The sequence below is a fragment of the Bubalus kerabau genome, chromosome 3 (assembly GCF_029407905.1).
Source record: "Bubalus kerabau isolate K-KA32 ecotype Philippines breed swamp buffalo chromosome 3, PCC_UOA_SB_1v2, whole genome shotgun sequence".
NCBI classification, from domain to species: Eukaryota; Metazoa; Chordata; class Mammalia; order Artiodactyla; family Bovidae; genus Bubalus; species Bubalus kerabau.
Genome location: NC_073626.1, coordinates 93,383,666 through 93,407,610, shown reverse-complemented (window position 1 = coordinate 93,407,610; position 23,945 = coordinate 93,383,666). Strand labels below are relative to the sequence as shown.

The 23,945-nt window shown below is 38.6% G+C and overlaps 1 protein-coding gene across 3 annotated transcripts in view; it reads left to right on the top strand.

The window, feature by feature from the left end:
• The window catches only part of GPD2 (glycerol-3-phosphate dehydrogenase 2), a 149,900-nt gene that overhangs the window by 47,071 nt on the left and 78,884 nt on the right, over positions 1–23,945 (top strand). For all 3 annotated transcript variants that reach the window (XM_055572521.1, XM_055572520.1, XM_055572519.1), the window contains exon 3: positions 11,661–11,832. In XM_055572521.1, coding sequence (XP_055428496.1) covers positions 11,661–11,832 — 172 coding nt within the window. The remainder of the gene's footprint in view (positions 1–11,660; positions 11,833–23,945) is intronic.

The window sequence follows — 23,945 nt, the reverse complement described above, 5'->3', positions numbered from 1 at the left end:
TGTCCTGACTTTAATTTCTAATCTAGTTTGACAAATGAGTTGTGTGATTTTCTTTTTTCTTTTTCTTTTTGTGAGAGTTTTATCCTTAGAGTTTATGTCAAAGACTGTATCATCTGTTTTCTTCTCTAGTTTAGAATCCTGTACATAGATTCCCGGAAGGACTCTTTTTCTCTTAAAAACACAACCAAATATGTTGGGGCTGTGTCTGATATATCTGAAGTTTGATGAGGATTCTCAGTACACTACATTTTCCAGGAGGCCAGTTGAAACTATTCTTCACTGTATATGGTTAACCGTTTCTCAGAGGCATGTTTCATTAAAGCACTGAAATTATGCAGACAGAGCTGGAAATGTTCTCTGAAGTGCATCCTATCATCTTCCTTTTAATTTTGGTTTTTATTTAACACTCAGCTCCCAAAGTGGGGCCATGGCGATATCTTTGAGTTACAACTCACATCAGGCCTTCGAGGAGTTTGAGATGCTATTTTATTGCTGGCATACAAAACCCGAGAGGTGAATGCACCGTGGCAGGTCACACAGTGAGTCAGCGACTGAGCTATGATTAGCGTTGACAGCTGGTGAGCTTCTAGGCTGTTGCTCGCTGAGCGATGCTGACATTCATTTTGATTTGACTTTGCATTTCACTTTCAACTATTTATCCATTTTAAGGCCTCTTTAAGAAACTTTTTAGGAATATTGTGGGACTGAGGAAACTTTCTGTAAATGCTTTGGGAAAAGTCCACTAGCTCCCCTCTTCCCATTTTTCAGTTTAACAGTTAAATTGTGTTAATGCTAGATAGGCCTCCTTTTGGTAGAGTTTGCAAATTAAGAACATAGATGCTTTAAGGTATTAGGCAGTGTTAGGCAAAATAATTTTACTTGCTTTATTTCAAAATGTGTGATTTTTTTCAACAAAGGAGTTCTGAGATCCAATTATATGCTTGTGAGTATAAACTAGAAAAGTTATAAATATGTGTATATCTGATGAAATAATTCACAGAGAAATGGAAAGCGTGCATTGTAAATTATACCCCAAAGTATTTTGAACATATAATTAAAATGCAGCCAAGGGCCATCTGGATTGTGAAGCTTGGAGGCGGTCCTTTGGCTCATTGGGTCAGCGTTTGATTCACCTGAGAGGGATGGGGGACAGTGAGTCCGTTTTGATTCTGTGTCCATTTCCCAATGTATGTGTCAGGGAAACACTTAAGGAAAAATGCTGTTAGGTGGACCCTTGGGTGTCACTGCCCAGTGTGGCTGGCCCTGGGTAAAGCAACTTCCCTCGGACTTCTGTTTCCTCCGGCTGCCATCCGCAGCTCCCTGCGTTGCTGGTGCCAGTGAGACTGGTGATTTAGGGCCCTTGGTACCTCACACATGTAGGGAAAGATAACTTAGCAGAGATGAAGACAAATGATTCAGAGTCCAGCCTGGGATTGGATTCTGATTCTGTCAGTTACTTGCCCAAGGAATAACAAAACTCAGTTTCGTCATTGGTCAGAGGATGCGCCCTGCTGTGTCATGGTGAGACCCAAGGGACCTGGCTTACTAGTATGTGGGCTTGCAGCAGCTCTTCTTCCCTTCCTGCTCTCAGGCTCCCTCTCCAGATCCTTATATTGTCAGTACGCTATTGCAGCTGAAGAGCAATATCAAGTTTGCATGTGTGTGTATGTGTGCGTGTGCGCGCGTGCTGAGTCACTTCAGTCGTGTCTGACTCTTTGCTACCCTGTTGACCATAGCCCGCCAGGCTTCTCTGTCCATTAGATTCTTCAGGCAAGAATACTGGAATGGGTTGTCATGCCCTCCTCCAGGGGATCTTCCCCACTCAGGGATCAAACCCATGTCTCTTAAGTCTCCTGCATTGACAGGCAGGTTTTTTATCACTAGCACCACCTGGGAAACCCAATATCAAGTTTGGACACCTCTGAACACATATTCTGTGTCTTTAAAGTACCTAACTGGTAAAACATATCCCTCAGACCTCAGATCATGTAGTGATGTGATTTTATTTGAAGTAGATTCAGACAGAGCCAAAGGGTATTTTCCTTGCTTTTCAGCTATAAAAAAGTGTTGTAATTTAATGATTTGGCTGGTTGTGATTGATATTAAAATAACTTCTCTGTGATTTCTCAAAGGAATCATGACCACTTAAGGGCGAGATAGCACCTTCAAGGTGAGCCAGAGCTCTTTTCTCAGCTCCCCCACCCCCTGAAAGATGGACTTGTCTTATTTTCTCTTGTGGTCCCCAGTGGAGATGAGGGGCCACCCATTAGCCACTCTTCCTATGGAGCAATCATGAATCCCTCACCCAGTTTGTTTACATTGAGGACTGTGAGCAACATCATTGTTTAGAATCACAAAGTGATTCAGGAGGTGAAAGGTCATTAAGATATCTTGAGAGTCACTCTAAGGAGATGTTTATTGCATTTCCTTTTCAGGAATACAAAAATATAGTATTTTTCAGTGACAACAAAACATGAAGCAATTCCGCTTAAATCTAACAGTTCCTTTATCAAGATAGAACTGAACCACAAAATATGAGAGTGAGAGTGATAGTTGCCGTAAGAAGTGATTTGCATGAAACCCTACTTTATTCTCCAATTATTACTCTACATGATTACAGGACAACCTGGCTGTTAATTGCCTGTGGTCTTTAAATATGCACTTCTTTCAGAAATAGACACTAATTATTAGATCTTGTTTTCTGTCTCACCTCAAGTTGCAAATGTCTAGGATATATATTTTTTTTAATTTGCAAGTCTAATTGTGTACAGATATAGTAAAATCGATCTCATTCTGAATCCCATTCTGTTCTCTGAGATGTAAACTCTCAAAGATTATGAACTTGGCTTTCAATTCTATATAAGTGTTTTATGTGCCCGTCTCTTGACAAAAGCTATATGTTTGCTATCAGAATGCTGGAGGAATTTTATCTTTTTAACATGGAGGGAAATCTTTGCTTACGAGTTAAAAAAAAAAAAAACTACCTACTTCCCCCCAGCCCATTATAATTAAATATAATCAGAGATAACGACATCAAAGTAATATTAAATACTAGGTATTCTCCTAATTGTACCACGATAAGAATTTTTTTCTGTTTGGGAGCTGCATTTGGACTTAGGCACAAGGCAGTTTGCTTTGTGTCTTGGGCTCTTGTTTCTTCAGACATCAGGGGCTGAATTAGGTAATAGATCCTGAAGTGGGGCTGGGCTTGTCCTGTCTTTAGGCCAGGCTTGGCAAGCCTATATGCCTAAAGGGATCAGACTGGTGGGATGAAAGTGTCAAGCCAGTGAGTGGGAATCCTGGGCTAACAAGGGTGCATGAGCCCTGCCTAAGGGCAGCAGCCACTGTTCAATTTCAGCAGGTTGATCTCAGATAGAAATCTTAATGTTTACGTGAAATATAACAAATTTTGTTATTTATATCATTTTTAAGTTGAAGTATAGCTGACACAATATTATACTAGATTCAGGTATACAACATAGTGATTTGTTGTAGATTATGTGCCAAATAACCAATATATGCCAACATACAGATTATGTGCCAAAATTGTTATAGTATTGTATGTCATATATAGTATGCCCATATTCCCTGTGTTGTATATTACATCTCTGTGACTTATTCATTTTATAACTGGTAGTTTTTACGTCCTGATCCTCTTCACCTATTTCTACTATACTCCCACCTGAACTATGGTGACCTGGGTATTCATCTGAAGGAAACAAAAACACTAATTCAAAATGATATATGCGCTCCAGTGTTCACTGATGCATTATTTAAAATAACCGAGATATGGAAGCAACCTGGTCTACTGACAGATGAATAAAGAGGATCTGGTGTGTATATATATATATACATACACACACACAGTGAAATATTAGCCATAAAAAAAGAATGAAATCTTCCCATTTGTGACAACATGGGTAGACCTGGAGAAAGAAAGTGGAAGTCGCTCAGTCGTGTCCAACTCTTTGTGATTCCATGAACTGTAGTCCACCAGGCTCCTCTGTCCGTGGAATTCTCCAGGCCAGAATACTGGAGTGGGTAGCCGTTCCCTTCTCCAGGGAATCTTCTGACCCAGGGATTGAACCCTGGTCTCCCACGATGCAGGAATATTCTTTACTGTCTGAGCCACCAGGGAAGCCCTAAAGACTTGGAGGGTATTATCCTAAGTGAAATTAGATAAGGACAAATAATGTATATTTTCAATTATATGTGAAATCTAAAAAACGTGAACAAATGTAGCAAAACAAAGGCTCATAGATAATGAGAACAATTTTTAAATATTGGATTGTAACTCATGCTTTTAAGAAAGTAGTGTGCTGACCAATTCACTACGGTGACTTACGGTTTTATCACATGCTGTGTCTACTTCCATATCTGGTATTGTCATATAGCTAATGCTTGTGAATCTTTCTTGACCTGATTTAGCTATGAAGCCTTCTCAGGCCTGTATCGGGGCGATACCTCCTATGGCTCTTATAGCGTTTTCTCTCTCTTTAATCTACTAAGCAGTAGTATAATTTTCTCTTTGTTTTGTCCTCTAATCTCTAGACTCCTTGAGGGCATCCACTACACACTGAGTGCATGAGGGAGTATGGTGGTGAGTAAGGTGTCTTCTCAGGTGACTTAGGGCTTATTGCTTTTCCAAGGCTTCTCCCAGAATCTCAGGATCAGTCTTCTAATGGAGTCTGTCTCCCAGATTTCTTTTTAATCAAGATGTCTTGATTAAACAAGGCAGTTTTATTAGCAGGTCTGGGAAAATTTGGAGTCCAAAGGCCTCTTTTCTTAAAACGTGCTGTTACTTACCGCTACTATTTTATTCCTGCTGATTTTCTCTTATTTCTCCTTAATCAACATATTTCTAGGGAAGGTAGAGTGCAGATGTGTTTTTGTGACTCAAAGCCATATGAAGCCCAAATGAGTCTTTCTCTTGTCATAATTATAAGGAGGGCCTTAGGCTGTGTTTACTGCCTCTAAAATAAACTTGGTGCTTAGCTTCTCAGTTGCAACACTTTCCAGCTTTTATGAAGAAAAATAAACAAAAATAAAATGTTATTTTAAATGTAGTGTCAGAAATTAAATAAATTACCCTCAATAGTGCCGTATATTTTTTTTTTAAAGTATTTTTGGAAGGACTATGCAGCAGAACCTCCACAACAGAACCATACTGAAAAAAAAAAGCCCCCAAGCTTTCTGTTTTTGGCAACTGGTAATATCTCATCCTATTAAAACTATTTAGTCTGTTTCTTTATTTTTTTTCTCAAATTATATGCAGAATCACCAGTATTCTTGCCTGGAGAATTCCATGGACAGAGGAGCCTGGTGGCTACAGTCCATGGGATCACAAACAGTTGAACATGACTGACTAACGCATGTGCACACACACACACACATTCACACACACACACACACACACTATGTTGCAGCAATGTAAAAACTTAGTCTCTGTCGCCAGGCTGTGTAAGTTCAGTTCCTAGCTCTACCATGTACCAGCTGTATAATCACAGGCCAGGAACTTAACTTCTGTGTCTTGGGCCCTTTTTCTGTACAATGGAGATCCTAGTAGTACCTAAGTCAAAGGGTTATTGAGAGGGTTAAATGAGTAAAAAGTAAAACCTTTATAATAATGCCTGGCACGTAATTGCTGTGTACATGGTTACTTATTTTTTAAGTTCATTGAGGTATCATTTAGGGCATAATTTACATGCAGTAAAATTCAGCCTTTATAATACATAGTTCTGTGAATTTTGACAGGAGCATATGGTCATGTAACTACCACTACTGTAAAGATATAGAACATTTCTATCATCCTCAAAAGCATACTCTGTTGTCAATCCCCCCCACCCCCCCACCATTTCCAAACCCTGACAATCACAGGTCTGTTTTCTGACCCCATACTTCTGCTTTTACAGAATGTCATGTAAATGGATCGTGCCATATATAGACCTCTGAGTCTCACTTCTTTCACTTGGTACAGGGGTTGGCAAACTTTTCTGTAAAGGGCCAGGTAGGCCTTACCGTCTCTGTTGCAAAAAATTCCAATCTATCGCAGTCGTGCACTGCACATGAAAGATTGTGAGTGGCCATGTTCCAATAAAACTTTATTAAAATAGGTAGTAGCCACATTTGGGTGGAAAACCATAATTTGGCAGCCTATGACTTAGCATAATGCTTTCAAGATCCATTCATGTTGTTGCAGCTATGAGAAGTGTTCTTTTTATTGCCAGTTCCAACTCATAGATGCACTACAGTTTGTTTAGTCATTCACCAGTTGAAGGATGTTTTTACTAATTTTTGGAAATTATAAATAAAGCCTCTGTAAATATGTGCCTACAGGTTTTTGAGTCAACACAGATTTTGATTTCTCTTGAGTAAACCACCTTGGCAGGGGGGTTGTATAGTAAGTGTATTTTTACCTTTATTGTGTGTGTTCAGTTTCATCTGACTCTTTGCGACCCCATGGGCTATAGCCTGCTAGGCTCCTCTGTCCATGGAATTTTCCAGGAAAGAATACTGGAGCGTAGCCATTTCCTATTCCAGAGGATCTTCCCAACCCAAGGATTGAACCCGCATCTCCTGTGTTTCCTGCATTGGCAGGCAGGTTCTTTACCACTAGTGCCACCTGGAAAGTCCTTAGAAACTCTCAAATTGTTTCCAAAATGTCTAGATTATTTTGCATTTCCATCAGCAATATAAGAGAGTTCCAGCTGTGTTGTATCACCACCAGCCCTTAGTAATGTGCATGCATTTGTTTGTTTTAAGTTACTCTGAAAAACTATGAATGATCTTAGAAACTAGCATGAAGATGCTTTACCTTTAATCTCATAGTGAGTTGAAAGCTCTTGAAGGGTTTTACACATGGAAATGATGGAAATGACATGATTTGGGTTTTTAAATGATTACCCCAGCTGCAGTATGGAGAATGATTTGGAGGGAAGAATGGTAACTGTGTGAAGACCTGTAGGAGAATATCATTTTAGTACAGAGGAAAGGGAAGGTACCTGGATTGAAAGAGGGCAGTGAAGATGATGTCACTAGATGTGAGAATTCTTTAGGAGTTGGAATTTATAGAACTCAGTGATTGATCAGATATGAGACTTAAGAAAGTGGCACAAGCAACTGGATGTATAATGAAGCCTTTACCGAGATGAGGAAAACTGATAGGGAAAAAGGTTTGGGGAGATAAACTGTATCAGTAGAATTTTGAGATGTATGTGAGACATTGAAATGGAGGTTCCCATCTACGTAGTTTGGTATCCAGGTTCTGGAATAGAGGAACACAGTTGAGAGTCAGTGTGGTATACAACATATCTGACAATACGAAGAAAGATGAGATTCCCTAGATAGAGTTATCAGTGAACCGAGAAGAAATAGGCAGACCCGAGAGGAACCTCAGTGATTAAAGTTGCACAGAAGACAGACATTCAAAGGAAACTAGGAGAGAGTGGGTTCAAGAGCTGGAGGGGTGGGGGGGGCGGGCTGGGAGAGGGTGGTTCATCTCAGGTAATTGTCTTCCAGATGATGAGGTGAGTGAATGTGCCGAGATGACAGCTGAAGTGAGGGGTGACAAGTGCACATTGGATTTTGCAGCATAACAGATATTGGTCAGTGTAGGTGGTGGAGGCCATGACAGGGGTGCTGGTGTACACCTGAAAATCCCTGTTAAACTGAGACGGGGAGTGAATAGGAGGTGCTGTGCTAAGTTGCTTCTACGGGCTGTAGCCCACTAGGCTTGTCTGTCTACAGGATTCTCCAGGCAAAAATATTAGAGTGGGTTGTCATGCCCTTCTCCAGGGGATCTTCCAGACCCAGGGATCAAACCCATGCCTTTTAGGTCTCCTACATTGACAGGAGGGTTCTATATCACTAATGCCACCTGGGAAACCTGAATAGAAGGTGAGGTGGTAAAAAAAGCAAGGGTATACAGATATTTCAGGAATTTTTAGGCTAAGTGATAGAACCATATGTAAGAGACATTTTTTACTGCTTGTTAAGATGAGACAGGTTAGAATGTACCCTTGAGAAGGATGAGGCAGGGGATGAGGCCAGGAGAAACAGCACAGTCAGTGGAGAGATGGGCAGAAGGAATGTCCATCCGATCTAGTGTACTTGCTAAAGAGGTTCAGCTGACTTTAATATTCACCTGTTAGCAGAGTAGAGTGGGGGCTTTTCTAATGAACTCTACTGTAGTAGGGTCCTTACATTTATTTTTCAGCTAGTTCTAGGAAACTTACCAAGCAGCAAATGTCAGCACAATTCTTTTGATGTGTGAAAATGCTCTGGCGGTTTAGTCACTTGTCAGTCTCATGTCCAAGTCTTATCCATCTGTCATGGCCCAGTTGAAACTCTCAAATGAAAGACTCTCCTTCCCTAATCTGAATGGTCATAGCATGGTGCTTCCCCCACTCCCCTTCTCTATTTTGTCATTTGTTCTTGTGTATTTACTGTGTGTATGTGTATGTATATATTATTCTCCTTAGATGAAAGGAGATGGGAGACCATGACTGAACGGCGTTGTGTTCTCCCCAGCACCTAGCCTAGCTGGTTACACTTACTTAGCTTGTTACCTTAAATGTAAGGAAACATGAACATGGGGGAATGGGTATTAGCAGACAATTAGGAGGAGTTAAGTAAAGAAGCAGAAGATTTTTGTGGCTTGGAATCTGAATTAGTTACCTGAAAAATTATGGAACCTGATTATAACCTTTTGTTTTTATGATACCTAGTAAAATATATTTTGAAAGTTTCTTGTTCCCTGCTACTAAGGAATCTATTTAGCAATAATCCAACGCCTCTCTGGTGTAATAGTTTACCAACTACTTTCATTTCATAATATTATGCAGACTGAGAGTAAATCAGAGATACAGAGATAGAGACTTCATAGGGGATTTAGTCCATGTTGCAAAGGAAAAAAACCAAGGTCAGAGAGATAATTAGTTAAAAGTCCCTTTACTAGTAAACACAAGTGCTAAGACCAAAGGCAGGACTCTCCAGTTCTAATCCAGGTTTCTTTCAATGTACTCTGTGGCTTCTAGATTTATTTTTATAAAAATCCAATTGGCCTGATAATTACTTAATAAAATTGTAAGGAGCAATGTGGTCTGCTTTATTTAAATGAATTAAAAAGTCACTTATCAGAACAATCTCTTGATCAGAGCTAAGATCACCTTTTATGGAAGAAGCTTGGCTTGTGGCTCAGAGCTTCAGATGTAGCCCCTACAGCAGAATGAAAAGAAACATACCCTTATGAATTGTGCTGCTGCTATGATTTAAATAAAAGAGGACAGGAGTTACGTATCTGTGGATAACTAACTGTTAGAGCAACAGTGGCAAGCACTGGTTCAAAACAGTGAATGAACCTAGTATCAGCATTTTGGAGGAAAAAAACAGATATTTACCTGTTTTTCTAAGCTTTCGACTCTGACAACTTTATTTTTTAAGACTAGTGTCATTCTTATGGACCACAGCCTTGTCTAACTCAATGAAACTATGAGCCATGCCATGTAGAGCCACCCAAGACAGACGGGTCATGGTGGAAAGCAAACTGTGGAAAATTCTTAAACAGATGGGAATACCAGACCACCTGACCTGCTTTTGAGAAACCTGTATGCAGGTCAGGAGGCAACCGTTAGAATTGGACATGGAACAACAGACTGGTTCCAAATTGGGAAAGGAGTACATCAAGGCTGTATATTGTCACCCTGCTTATTTAACTTATATGCAGAGTACATCATGAGAAATGCCGGGCTGGATGAAGCACATGCTGGAATCAAGATTGCCAGGAGAAATATCAATAACCTCAGATATGCAGATGACACCACCCTTATGGCAGAAAGTGAAGAAGAACTAAAGAGCCTCTTCATGAAAGTGAAAGAGGAGAGTGAAAAAGTTGGCTTAACATTCAGAAAACTACGATCATGGCATCTGGTCCCATCACTTCATGGCAAATAGATGGGGAAACAGTAGAAACAGTGACAGACTTTATTTTGGGGGGCTCCAAAATCACTGCAGATGGTAACTGCAGCCATGAAATTAAAAGATACTTTTTGGAAGAAAAGCTATGACCAACCTAGACAGCATATTCAAAAGCAGAGACATTACTATGTCAACAAAGGTCTGTCTAGTCAAGGCTATGGTTTTTCCAGTGGTCATGTATGGATGTGAGAGTTGGACTATGAAGAAAGCTGAGCACTGAAGAATTGATGCTTTTGAACTGTGATGTTGGAGAAGACTCTTGAGAGTCCCTTGGACTGCAAGGAGATCCAACCAGTCCATCCTAAAGGAAATTAGTCCTGAATATTCATTGGAAGGACTGATGCTAAAACTGGGGCTGAAACTTCTAATACTTTGGCCACCTGATGAGAAGAAGTGACTGATTTGAAAAGACAGACACTGATTCTGGGAAAGATGGAAGGCAGGAAGAGAAGGGCACGACAGGGGATGAGATGGTTGGATGGCATCACGAACTCAACAGACATGAGTTTGAGTAAACTCTGGATGGACAGGGACGCCTGGCATGCTGCAGTCCATGAGGTTTCCAAAGAGTTGGACATGACTGAGCAACTGAACTGAACTGAGCATCATTCTTGATTTAGGATGATGAGTTATAGTCTAATGAAAGAACTATTAATAGAAATAAGGAAGGTCATTATCCTTTAGGGGGACTATGCTGCTGCTACTGCTAAGTCGCTTCAGTCGTGTCCGACTCTGTGCGACCCCATAGGTGGCAGCCCACCAGGCTCTCCCATCCCTGGGATTCTCCAGGCAAGAACACTGGAGTGGGTTGCCATTTCCTTCTCCAATGCATGAAAGTGAAAAGTGAAAGTGAAGTTGCTCAGTCGTGTCTGACTCTTCGCGACCCCATGGACTGCAGCCTACCAGGCTCCTCCGCCCATGGGATTTTCCAGGCAAGAGTATTGGAGGGGGACTATGGTCAGCTTTAATTATATTATTGTTAAAGCTTTCACAAATTGAAATAGTGTGTATTAAATATATAATCTATAATTTTATGTTAAAGCATTTAATGGGGAAACCACTGACTAAAATCTTTATATAATATTATTCCCATTGGCCATAGCTGGTTATTAAGCTGGATAGTAACTTCTGTTGAACAGATTCTTTTTAATTGTACTGACTTAGAGATCCCCAAACTCTAGAATGTATTTTTGTCAGGGAAGTTAAGAACATATACCTTTAAGAAATTGCAGAAAGGCATAAAGTGTTTTTTCTTTCTCCTTTCTACACTTTTAAATGTTATATGAATGAATGGTTGCTACTAGGTAAAACATTTCCTTATGTTCTCCTATAAATTGTCTCAGACAGGGTATTTGGGAACTGCTGTACCCTGTGCAAAGTAATTGAACTTGGCTGGGTATAGAATCAAAACAATAAGTTGAGATAGCAAATCTGAAACCAGGTGTTCCATAGTTAAATAGCTATGATTCATGGGGAAAAAAACCACAGACTTTTAAGGACTTTTTTTTTCCTCCAAGGCAGTTGATTCTATCATTCCATATGGACTATGGACTCTGGTCTAGCTCTGGTTATCATCTTCATTACAAGCGTTTCTCTCTCTCTCTTTTTTTTTTTTTAGTGTAATGTAAAATTTATTAAATTGGCGTTCCAGATGAACATCTGAAAATGGTCTCCTTTTATCTTAGGTGAACCTGGCCTTTGTTGAAGCAGCAGACTGCATTTCAGAACCTGTTAACAGGGAGCCTCCTTCCAGAGAAGCTCAGATACTGACTTTGAAAAACACATCTGAGTTCGATGTACTTGTCATCGGAGGAGGAGCGACAGGAAGTGGCTGTGCCCTGGATGCGGTCACCAGAGGTGAGTCCTGGCGTGGACACATGTAACGCAGGTAGAGGTTTCATCTTTCCTCCTGATGTAGACACAAATGTGCGCTCAGTGCTGGAAAGTCATGTTACTACTGCATTTCTTCATTTTCCATTCTTTGTGAAGCACCTTCTCATTTTTAAAATATAGGCACTTAGGCAATTTTAAAATTAAATATAGCTTGTCTTTCACATTGAAATGGGTTTATCTAAAAAGAAAACTTTATATTCCTGTGAATTCATTGATTTGATGTTTTGGTTAGTATTTTTTTACATAATAAAGTACATTTATGTGAAATAAAAATATCTGTGTATGATTTAAAATCACATTTATGTCAGTGATTTATCTTTAATAAAAAGATTTGTTAAAATGAATTAATCTATTAAAATAATTCTTTTTGTTTCTCTATTAAAATCATCTCTTCCAGTGAAACATGGACCACAGTTTGCGAAACTCTAGTTTATGTGTAAAAAATGAAAAAGACCTGTAACCTGTAGTTCTGTCACCCTTTTAGTCAGTTTTAGGAAAGACTTTATGAGAAGCTCTTTCAACATGGCAACAGGATATATAAAGAAATAAACTTTAGTAGGGAACACCAGCGGTCTTACATATGATATATTTAATGATTTGGTTCTGTTGCCTGTGGTTATTAGTGTGGAGTTTGGAATCAAAGAAATATGGGTACGTATTCTGGCTCAGGTGCTTTATCAGAAGTATATATGTATGTGTACACATGCACACATGCACACACAGACACTTAAGCGAGTTACTTAATTTTGCGGTTTCTTCATCTTTCAGATAAGAAAAAAAATACCTTCTGTTGATGATTGTTTTGAAGATTAAATGCATAATCATGAAGAAGATTTAAAACAGGGCTTGTCACACAAAGCAAAAAACAATAAATTGTAGGCAGTATGATAGCTGACAGTAATGACATGAAGGCAAAAAGACTTTTAGAACCAATCATCCTGGAGAGATCATCCTCTGTGGTGTTCTTAGATACAGCACGTTGGACTGGGTACTGCTACAAGAAATTTTGACTCTGGATTATTTTTTTTAGATACTATGTAAGGTTCAATATTCATTGCAGTTTCATACTCAATGGTGATAATTTGTTACATGGGATAATTTTTATTAGATGAAGTTACTACCACATCTACTCTGGACTTACTTTGCATATCTGATAGATTTTAGTCTTACATAAATGAAATAAATTTCATAAGATTAGGCATACCTAAGCAAAAAAAAATACCCTAGATTTTACTAGGATTGCTCAGGACCCTCACTTGAGAGTTGATCCATGTAGACATCATAGCCTAAGTCCATTTTGTCACTTCCAGATAATGGTAAATTCACAATATAAGCCCTGGATCCTATTCTGTTGCCTGGCAGACCCTAACTTTTGTATAATTCTGTCTCCATCCATGGTTTATAATTTGAATTAGATTATCCTGGGGCACAGTATGTCAGAGGGAAAGAATGGTTGAAGATCCCTCAAAGGATCTGAATTCTACTCTCTCCCCTGGAGGCCTGGGAGAAAGAGTGGAAAAAAGGATGCATTCCCTTGTCATGGGAGATCTTGTTTGGGACTGCCCCAATTGTCCTGGGACTACCCCAGAGGTTAGAAGTTACCAGATGACAATTTTCTGTGTCCAAGGGTGTCATTTTCCCAGTAGGATTCAGAAAAATATGTTTCTTCAGGTCACCACTTATATTCATGCTATTACTGAAATATATAGCAGTTCTTTTTCTTTCATTTCAGACAAATATTAGCTGAGTATTATGCATACAATATTCAAGGTACTACATGTGAATACAAAGATGATCGATCCAGGTAGCACACTGAGGTTGCTCCCAGTTCTGTAATTCTTGTTGGTGGAGACTGAGTTATCCTGTGTGCCTTGCAAAAGCTTGGGGGGCACTGTTGTATCTGGATAAAGCAAGCTGCTATTTAGCACAGGTAGAATTTTAATAGGCCAAACTTGCTTGCTCAAAGTGTGCCAATCTGAGGGAACATGCAAAGGAACAATGTGTGTGTGAACAACCGATGTTTCAATTGGGAGCACCCAGGCTGTGTGGGGGAGGGTATGAGAGAATCATGGAAAGGCAGGAGTGGACCTGACCTACCAGGGAAAGGCCTTTGGACTTTACTCAACAGGCCACTCTGAGACTCTGAAGAGCATTAGTGTTGAGGAAAGGATAGGCAATAAGGAAGAGGCATGCATGGGTATAAACTTTTAAGAGATCTAGACACAGGACAAAGGGTGAAATTTGCTGATGTCATAGGATATGAATAAGGGAGGTAATATGTGCAAGAATTGTTTTTTTCTGTCTTTCACTCGTTTAAGATAGGCGCGATTTGAATATTTCTATAGACCCAGAAGGGAACCTTGATATTCAAATAATAGAAGGCTGCATGTGGACAAGGTCTTAGAAAAATACAAGGTATGGGCTAAGAAAGATGTATCTTTGCTTTCGCAGGACAGTAAGAAGCATTTCTCAGGGACAGAAACAAAGTGAAAGATAACATGGTAGGAATAGGGGTTGCTCTGCTCTGGTTAGAAAAGGATATATGTGTGTGTGTGTGTGTGTGTGTGTGTGTATGTGTGTGTGCTCCCTTATGTGTCAGAGTTGGGGCAGAGAAAGTACATGATAGGGTAGAATCCCAAACTGAGAACTGACTGGGTATCAATGATGAGAAGAAAATGAGAAAAGATTCTATGAAGGCAAGAATTTGTTTAAATGGAGACCTGGAACTAAAGGGAGGAAAGGGAAGTTGTAAAGTCAACTTGTCAAAGAATTAGGGTGGGTTGGCAGATCTTGAATACAGTAGTAAAAAGGCAGCTACTAGTTAAGTCCATTTTGTACCATACCTCCTTTTGAAGTCTCACCTATATTTGCTTTTGTGAATTTTTTATATTTATATCTTTTAGAAAACATAGACAAGATCATACTATAGTCATTACTTTGCAGTGTGTTACTTTCAAGTATGTATATGGTATTCATTTCTTTATAGTGATTCTTTAAGTTATTTCCAGTATTTTGTTCTGCTATTGGTAATAATACTACTAGTGAGTCAACCACTAAACCAGTTCTGGGAATATAAAAACTAATAAGATGTGGCTTTGCCCTCAAGGAGTTTATTAATATTTGCTGAACAAACATTTTTCCTTTGGACAGTAAAGAACATTAACTAGTACGTTAGCATTTGATTGTGGGTGATGGTAGTGATGATGATGATGATTTTGAAAAGGTAAGAATTTTTAGAGCCAGAATATTGACAAGATTTTTAAAATACTTATAGTTAGTAACAGCTAAGAAAATGGTGTCATTTAATACCTCCTAACATATCAATTGCTGTCTTTTTAAATAATCGACTGAATGTCTTATGTGTATGGAGTTGCAATTTATAAAAGTGATGGATAAATCATAGTTTGTGTGTGTGTGTGAAAAGAAGAGAAGCGAAAAGCAAAGGAGAAAAAGAAAGATATAAGCATCTGAATGCAGAATTCCAAAGAATAGCAAGGAGAGATAAGAAAGCCTTCCTCAGCAATCAATGCAAAGAAATAGAGGAAAACAACAGAATGGGAAAGACTAGAGATCTCTTCAAGAAAATTAGAGATACCAAGGGGACATTTCATGCAAAGATGGGCTCGATAAAGGACAGAAATGGTATGGACCTAACAGAAGCAGAAGATATGAAGAAGAGGTGGCAAGAATACACAGAAGAACTGTACAAAAAAGATCACAACCCAGATAATCATGATGCTGTGATCACTCATCGGGAGCCAGACATCCTGGAATGTGAAGTCAAGTGGGCCTTAGAAAGCATCACTACGAACAAAGCTAGAGGAGGTGATAGAATTCCAGTTGAGCTATTTCAAATCCCAAAAGATGATGCTGTGAAAGTGCTGCACTCAATATGCCAGCAAATTTGGAAAACTCAGCAGTGGCCACAGGACTGGAAAAGGTCAGTTTTCATTCCAATCCCAAAGAAAGGCAATGCCAAAGAATGCTCAAACTACCGCATAATTGCACTCATCTCACACGCTAGTAAAGTAATGCTCAAAATTCTCCAAGCCAGGCTTCAGCAATACATGAACCGTGAACTTCCCGTTGTTCAAGCTGCTTTTAGAGAAGGCAGAGGAACCAGAGATCAAATTGCCAACATCCGCTGGATCATGGAAAAAGCAAGCAAGTTCCAGAAAAACATCTATTTCTGCTTTATTGACTATGCCAAAGCCTTTGACTGTGTGGATCACAATAAACTGCGGAAAATTCTGAAAAAGATGGAAATACCAGACCATCTGACCTGCCTCTTGAGAAGGCTATATGCAGGTCAGGAAGCAACAGTTAGAACTGGCCATGGAACAACAGACTGGTTCCAAATAGGAAAAGGAGTATGTCAAGGCTGTTTATTGTCACCCTGCTTATTTAACTTATATGCAGAGTACATCATGAGAAACGCTGGACTGGATGAAGCACAAGCTGGAATCAAGATTGCCAGGAGAAATATCAATAACCTCAGATATGCAGATGACACCACCCTTATGGCAGAAAGTGAAGAGGAGCTAAAGAGCCTCTTGATGAAAGTGAAAATGGAGAGTGAAAAGGTTGGCTTAAAGCTCAACATTCAGAAAACGAAGATCATGGCATCTGGTCCCATCACTTCATGGGAAATAAATGGGGAAGCAGTGGAAGCAGTGTCAGATTTTATTTTTTTGGGCTCCAAAGTCACTGCAGATGGTGATTGCAGCCATGAAATTAAAAGGCGCTTACTCCTTGGAAGGAAAGTTATGACCAATCTAGATAGCATATTCAAAAGCAGAGACATTACTTTGCCAACAAAGATCCATCTAGTCAAGGCTATGGTTTTTCCAGTGGTCATGTATGGATGTGAGAGTTGGACTGTGAAGAAAGCTGAGCACAGAAGAATTGATGCTTTTGAACTGTGGTGTTGGAGAAGACTCTTGAGAATCCCTTGGACTGCAAAGAGATCCAACCTGTCCATTCTAAAGGAGATCAGTCCTGGTGTTCATTGGAAGGACTGATGTTAAAGCTGAAACTCCAGTACTTTGGCCACCTCATGAGAAGAGTTGACTCATTGGAAAAGACCCTGATGCTGGGAGGGATTGGGGGCAGGAGGAGAAGGGGACGACAGAGGATGAGATGGCTGGATGGCATCACCGACTCAATGGACATGAGTTTGTGTAAACTCCGGGAGTTGGTGATGGACAGGGAGGCCTGGCATGCTGTGATTCATGGGGTCGCAAAGAGTCGGACACAACTGAGCAACTGAACTGAACTGAACTGATGCTTAGTCAGTCAGTCGTGTCTGACTCTGCCACCTCATGGACTGTAGCCCTCTAGGCTGCTCTGTCCATGGGATTCTCCAAACAAGAATACTGGAGTGGGTTGCCATTTCCTTCTCCAGGGGATCTTTCTGACCCAGGAATCGAACCTGCGTCTCTTGCGTCAGCAAGCATATTTTTTACCACACTGCCATCTGGGAAGCCCAAATCCATAGTTTATATTTCCTTTATTATTCTGGTAGCCCTCTGAGGGTAGCATTTGTAATTAAAATGTATAGAGATGCTGAAGTTAATCTATGTTTATCCTTTTACAACAATTTCTGATCATATCAGTAGCCCTCTGAAGTGTGAAATGATTGTGGGCATTTGGTTAATGAATTGTGCATTGTTGCTGTTCATTCATGGAATTTGCTCTTTTATTATATTTGATGCTTCACTTAACAACAAATTTTGCTTTCTCTGCATTTGATATGTTTTTACCAAATTATTCCTGATTGTATCCATTAATCTTTAGTCATATTTGACAAAAATAAATTACTGTGATCTTTTAAAGTTACCAGTAATAATTAGATTTTTCAGGACATCAAAGTTTTGGGGGAACTGCTAGATGTTAAAGGGCTTGTATAAAAATGTTTGCACAAGCTTTTTGATGAAATACTGTGCCCAAATGTGATTTTGTTAATGAATAAACAAAGACCATAGAAGGAAGAGAAAAAGTCTTGAGGTTTTCATAATGAACATTTATTTGCATTGTTACCATCTGCATTTTCTTGGGAGTCAATTTTCATTTATTTCATTTGTAATATTATTTGATAAACATAATATGCACAATTCTCCTCACATTCTTGGGCAGGTCTCTAGGATCGATAGAAATTGCTTCTCTGTTTAACACCTCCGTGGCCAGTCCCTGAACAAGAGCACAGCCTAGAAGCTTGGGGATACAGGCTGCCAATGGAGAGCTGGAATGACGAGAATCTGATATAGTCACCCCCTCAGAGGGCTTCACGCTGTTTCTTTTTCAACTCTTTTTGTTCTTTTATGTGACTACCTGGGTGTATCAGGGATCAACTAGTCCCGTTCTGGTTTAAAATCTTGTTTGTAAACTTAACTTTTATGACTTCAATTCAGATTCCAGAGAATACTGCCTCTTGCTAGAAGAAAACATTAATTGTAGTTCTCCTGTTTAAAAATGTATATATACTTCTAGCTTACGAATGGCGCCTGGCTAATAATTCCTGAATTCTCACTGCAGCCCCTTCAAGTCTAAGATAGTATAGGATAGCAAGTAAGGACAAAGGCTATGAGATTAGAACAGAGTGGGATCAGTCAGCTTCATCATTTACCAGCTCCATGAACTTCAGTTAAGTGTCTTAACCTTGTGGAGAGCCTTAAAGTTCTCAGACATAATGGAGGATAACAACACTTCTGCATAAATAAAGATTTGTGAAAAGCAGGAGGTATGAGCATTGAGTTAAAAAAAGATGCAGAATAGGGAGAGCCATGGAAGATAATGCATTCTGGGAATTACAAACCTGCACCCCTCACCCTCTTCCACCACTGCCCTATTTTAGGATAGTAGAATTGCAACAGATCAAAGTTTGCTGTTTCCTGGACATTGCTAATTAGACTAGGTTGCAATTGCTACTAATCTGGAAATTTGATGTAATTCAGTGATTACATTAGAGTGACTGTCTTTGTCAGAAGTTGGGTGGGGAGGATTAGAGAAACTGCCAGAGGTATTTGGAAAAATTAGACTTTGAGACTTACTAGATTAATTTTGAAGAAGAATAATGATAAAAGAGATAGAGGTCTGTCAATATTAAAGTGTATTCTGCTGCTGTTGCTGCTAAGTCACTTCAGTCGTGTCCGACTCAGTGCGACCCCATAGACGGCAGCCCACCAGGCCCTGCTGTCCCTGGATTCTCCAGGCAAGAACACTGGAGTGGGTTGCCATTGCCTTCTCCAATGCAGGAAAGGGAAAAGTGAAAGTGAAGTCGCTCAGTCGTGTCCAGCTGTTTGCAACCCCATGGACTGCAGCCTACCAAGCTCCTCCATCCATGGGATTTTTCCAGGCAAGAGTACTGGAGTGGGGTGCCATTGCCTTCTCTGAAAGTGTATTTTAAAGCTACTTTAAATAAAATAGTTTGCAGAAGAGACAAGAGAGACCAGTGGAACAAAAGTAAGAGGCTAGAAATAGATCTGAATACATAAAATTTAGGATATGATAAAGGCAGCATTTCATATTTGTAATTATTGGTTATTTAATGTGTTGTTCAAGTGTCCACTTTCCCAAGTTTATGCTTATATTTATGTATATATTTATGTATATTTAATTTCTATTTATCATACTCTCTGTGAACCAAAGATTTAATAGTAAAACACCACAGACCTATTAGAAGAAATTTTTTAAAAATGGAGTAAGAAAGAATGTTTTTAAGCATGACATCAGTGAAACCATTTTCTTTTGGAAAACCCTGTTTAAACTTGATTTCATAAAAGTTAAAATTTATCTGTATAAATTTAATATATATGTTATATTAAATGTAATATATGATATTAATATAAATGTAATTTACATATTATATTAAATGTAAATATATTTAATAATAATATAATATAATATTTTTATACTTCCCTGGTGGCTCAGATGGTAAAGAATCTGCCTGCAATGCAGAAGATCTGGATTCAGTCTCTGGGTTGGGAAGATCCCCTGGAGGAGGGCATGGCAACCCATTCCAGTATTCTTTCCTGGAGAATCTCATGGACAGGGGAGCCCGGCAGGCTATAGTCCATGGGGTTGCAAAGAGTCAGACATGACTGAGTGACTAAGCACAGCAATATATTATATATATAAAATAAATATAATAAGCACCCGAGAAACTGGAAAAATACCATAACAGACAGAATTTGTTTTCTATTATTTTTAGCTTTTCTATATCCTTTTGTTTTAGTATGTCTATGATAAAATACAAATAGCAGGATTTTTCTTTATCTTTTTAGTGTTTGATAGAATCTGTGTTTCAGTGTCATGTTTGGTCCGTCTCCGTTGATTTGGATGCCATGTGCTTTTAGTTTGTGTTTTTTACCTTACAGCTTTTTGTTTTGTTTTGTTTTACTTTTATTTCCGTCTTTCCTTCTCCCTTTTAAATCAGCTTTGTATCACTCTCTGTTTCCATACATTAAACTCTGCAGATATAGTTACTGCCCCCGTCAAGTCCCCCCAGAGATTTTTCTCAGAACCAAATCAAGGCTTCTGCCCTGTCATGATCTTGGACATCCTGCAGACCGACTCCCAGACAGCTGGTGGTGCCCTGGCCCAGGTCTCCCCTCCAGGCTGGGTCCCTCTTCCTGCCTCCTGCGCATGTCACAATAGATGGTCCACAGCAGCAGGCAGTGGTCAGCAGCCCCTTCTTCAGTCCTGGCTTTCCAGCACTGGTCTGCCTTCTTCCCCTCTCCCTACCTCTTGCCTTTCAGGAACTGAAATCTGGGTTACTTTTGTCAGTTTCTAGACCCAGATTCCACCAAGACAGAGGCTTGGATCTAACTACTCCTCTCTGAGTTTCACTACATCTGTGGTTCATGAGGAGTTTATTTTTGAGGCAACCATGACTTAAATATGTGTGTGTTGTGTGTGTACATACATATATGTATATATACACATACATGTAAAAATATATATATGTAAAATTTTCTCTGTATTTGGAGAAAAGTTTAAAGCTAAACTTACAGTGCCATATTGATCGAAATTTTACTTATAGAGTATTTATTAGCAAAATGAGTGTAGTTTGGTTTAATAAATTGGGTCCCTTCAGTTATCCAGAGAGGTTTATAAGTATTTACAGGGAAAATGGCTAAAATGTATTGTAAATTGAAAAACAAGTTGTGAAAAATGAGTTTGTTAATTGTATTTGTTTTTGAAGCAAAAAAGTACACAGGTTTATAAGCATAGGAAGTTTTTTGTAGAATATATGGTATGTTTTTAATAGTTAAAATTAGTTATGTCTGAATTTTGTAAATAGGAAACCAGCAGTGTGTTATTCTCTCTTTTCATAATTTTATATTGTTTGGATAGTCCTTCTCTCTTTGAACATTGGCTGGTTTTATGATAAAATAGTAAAAAGAGAAAGCAACATCAGCAACTTCCTTATTCCCCTGAAATTGTATTGCTATTGTTGTTGAGTAGCTAAGTCACGTCTTGTCTCTTTGTGACCCCGTGGACTGCAGCATGCCAGGTTCCTCTGTCCTCCACTATCTCCCAGAGTTTGCTCCAATTCATGTCCGTTGAGTCAGTGATGCTGTCTAACCATTTATGTATAACTGTATAACTATAATTAATGTTATAGCTTAATACATTCTTGTGCCTCCATAATCAAGTGTGTGTGTGTGTGTGTGTGTGTAAGGAGCACAAAGTATGTTAATGACATGTTCTAACTTAACAAATATCTTCATTAATGGTGTATCTGTTTCTAATATAAAAATAAAAATAGGTATAATAACCAATCCAATGTTATATAGCTCTGTATAATGTTAGCATTTACTGTTAGAAAACACTAGGCTTAAAGCATAGAATCCTGATCATGAGGATTAACAAGCCAGGATTGCTTTACAGCTTTACAGAAGTGTTATTTTATAGAGAAATTTATCCTTCATATAAAATACGCAGCCTTTGGGTTAGTCACTTTTCTTACTAATTTCAATGGCTTTCTGAAATCCAAAAGTAAGTGCCCAAAGCTTTTCTAAAGAAAGATAAACTTCCCTTTCCTTAAATGACATCATTTTTCCTTCATGGGGCATATGGTTTTAATAGCTATGTTTATGGTACTAATGTACAGAGTGTCTGTACTTTTTGATTTGTGTGTTATTACCTGGGTGCCTCTGATATTTATTTCATAGCTATTACTCTGCCCTTTTTATATAAAAATGGTTAAATAATGCCATATCTGAAAACTTACTATAATGAAATAAAGATTCAGAGAGTTTAAATGAAAATATAATCTTGCAGTACTGTGGTATTGAAGGTAGGAAATAACCCACATGTTCAGAAATAGGGAACTGAATAAATAAATCATTGTAAATATTTAATGTATTACTATTCACACGTTAGAAATGAAATTATAGAAAAATATGTATTGACATGGAGAGATGTTTACAATAAACAATGTTAAATGAAAAAAATGGAATGTATTATACAATCCTATTTTGATAAAAATGTGCATATGTGATTATATACATGCACAGAAAATGTGAACATTTAAACACCCAAATGTCAACTGTGGTTATCTCTGAATGGTGTGATTACAGGAGAGTTTTATTTTGTTCTCTTTACTTCTCTGCATTTATTATATTGAGCATGTTTGCATGTATAATAAGATAATCAGTAAAAGGTATTAAAATATACTTCTGTTCTGTTTCATGTTGTGAAAGTTAAATGTCGTACCATTCTTCCCCTTAGATGGTAATTATCCCTCTAAATTCATCCAACTGTCTTGATCCATGAGTTGGTTTAGTTGGAGGTGCCTAGTGGCTAGACATTCTCACTCACAGTAGAAAAGGCAAATCTATAATGAGCTGTGTTTAATTCATATCCCTGGCCGTACCTTGAAGATACAGTTTTAACTTCAGAGATGGGTAAAGATGACTGAAAGGTAGATTTCAAGTTCACTTTTTTCTACTGCTGTAACTAAGCTTGTTATTCCGCGTAGGAGTTTCAGAATAATCTCACTCCAAATATTAATACTTTACCACTACCATGAAATTCATTTGAATACCTACATAGAGCAATCAATTATAAAAACAAAAAATTGAATAATTATACCACTCCCAAATGTTCAGGTTCCTCTCAGCAGTGATAGAATACATTGGTTTCCATAAAAAGCAACTTCTGGAAAGAGACCAAAAAAAGCTATTCCTCATAAAATCTTGAACAAGTTTAGCAAATTATTGTAAATGTACAGAGGCCAGCCCTTCACTGCTGCTCATTCTTTCCACTTGGAGAAAAGATCTTCCCTGGTGCTTTAGATCCACAGCCAGGCACAGTTACTGGAAGCCTGGGTGCATTATTTTTGACCTTCTTCAAATTTAATTACTTTACCTAAGATCCAAAATGTTAGCGTTGAATGTCGCTTATAAGTAGTGTTCATTCTCTCTGAGACGATAAAACAGCACTCTCTCGTCACTTTCTTGCTTTACACTGGGGGGAAAAAACTAGTTAAATTTTTTATTTCAGATTGGTGGGGAAAAAAAGTTTGCATTTTTGAGAGGTGAAACAAAAGGAAGACCTTAGGTAGTGGAACCATGCAAGATCATTGTAAGGCTTTACAAGATTTCACTGTCTTTGCTGCCATCAGCTAATCAAAGGAAGAAGCAGTTCTAGCTACTAATAATGTCCTGATTTTGCATTACTTTCCTCCTTCCTCATTCCATCGTTCTCATGCAACAAAAACGAGAAATCCAGAACATTTAGCATAAAAGCAGTTGAAAATGTTGAAGTGTTTTCTTAGAGTCTCTTTTTTCCCCTTGTTTTTGAGGTTCTGAAAAATTTTGGTAATACTTTCAGGTTACATGGTGCTTTAATATTTATCAATTTGGCTGTAACTTCATAGATATTAAATTTTTTGTTTTTTGTTGTTTGGAGTTTTTTGGGTTTTTTTTTTGCTCTGGAAGGAGCAGTATCATTTCTCTTCAGAGATTCTGGTAGGTAGTTTGATGATATGCCACTGGAAATAATGGAATAAGATAAAACCAGCCTATTTTGACAGAGAAGCCCATTTTAACTTTTGTTGGTATTCACTAGGG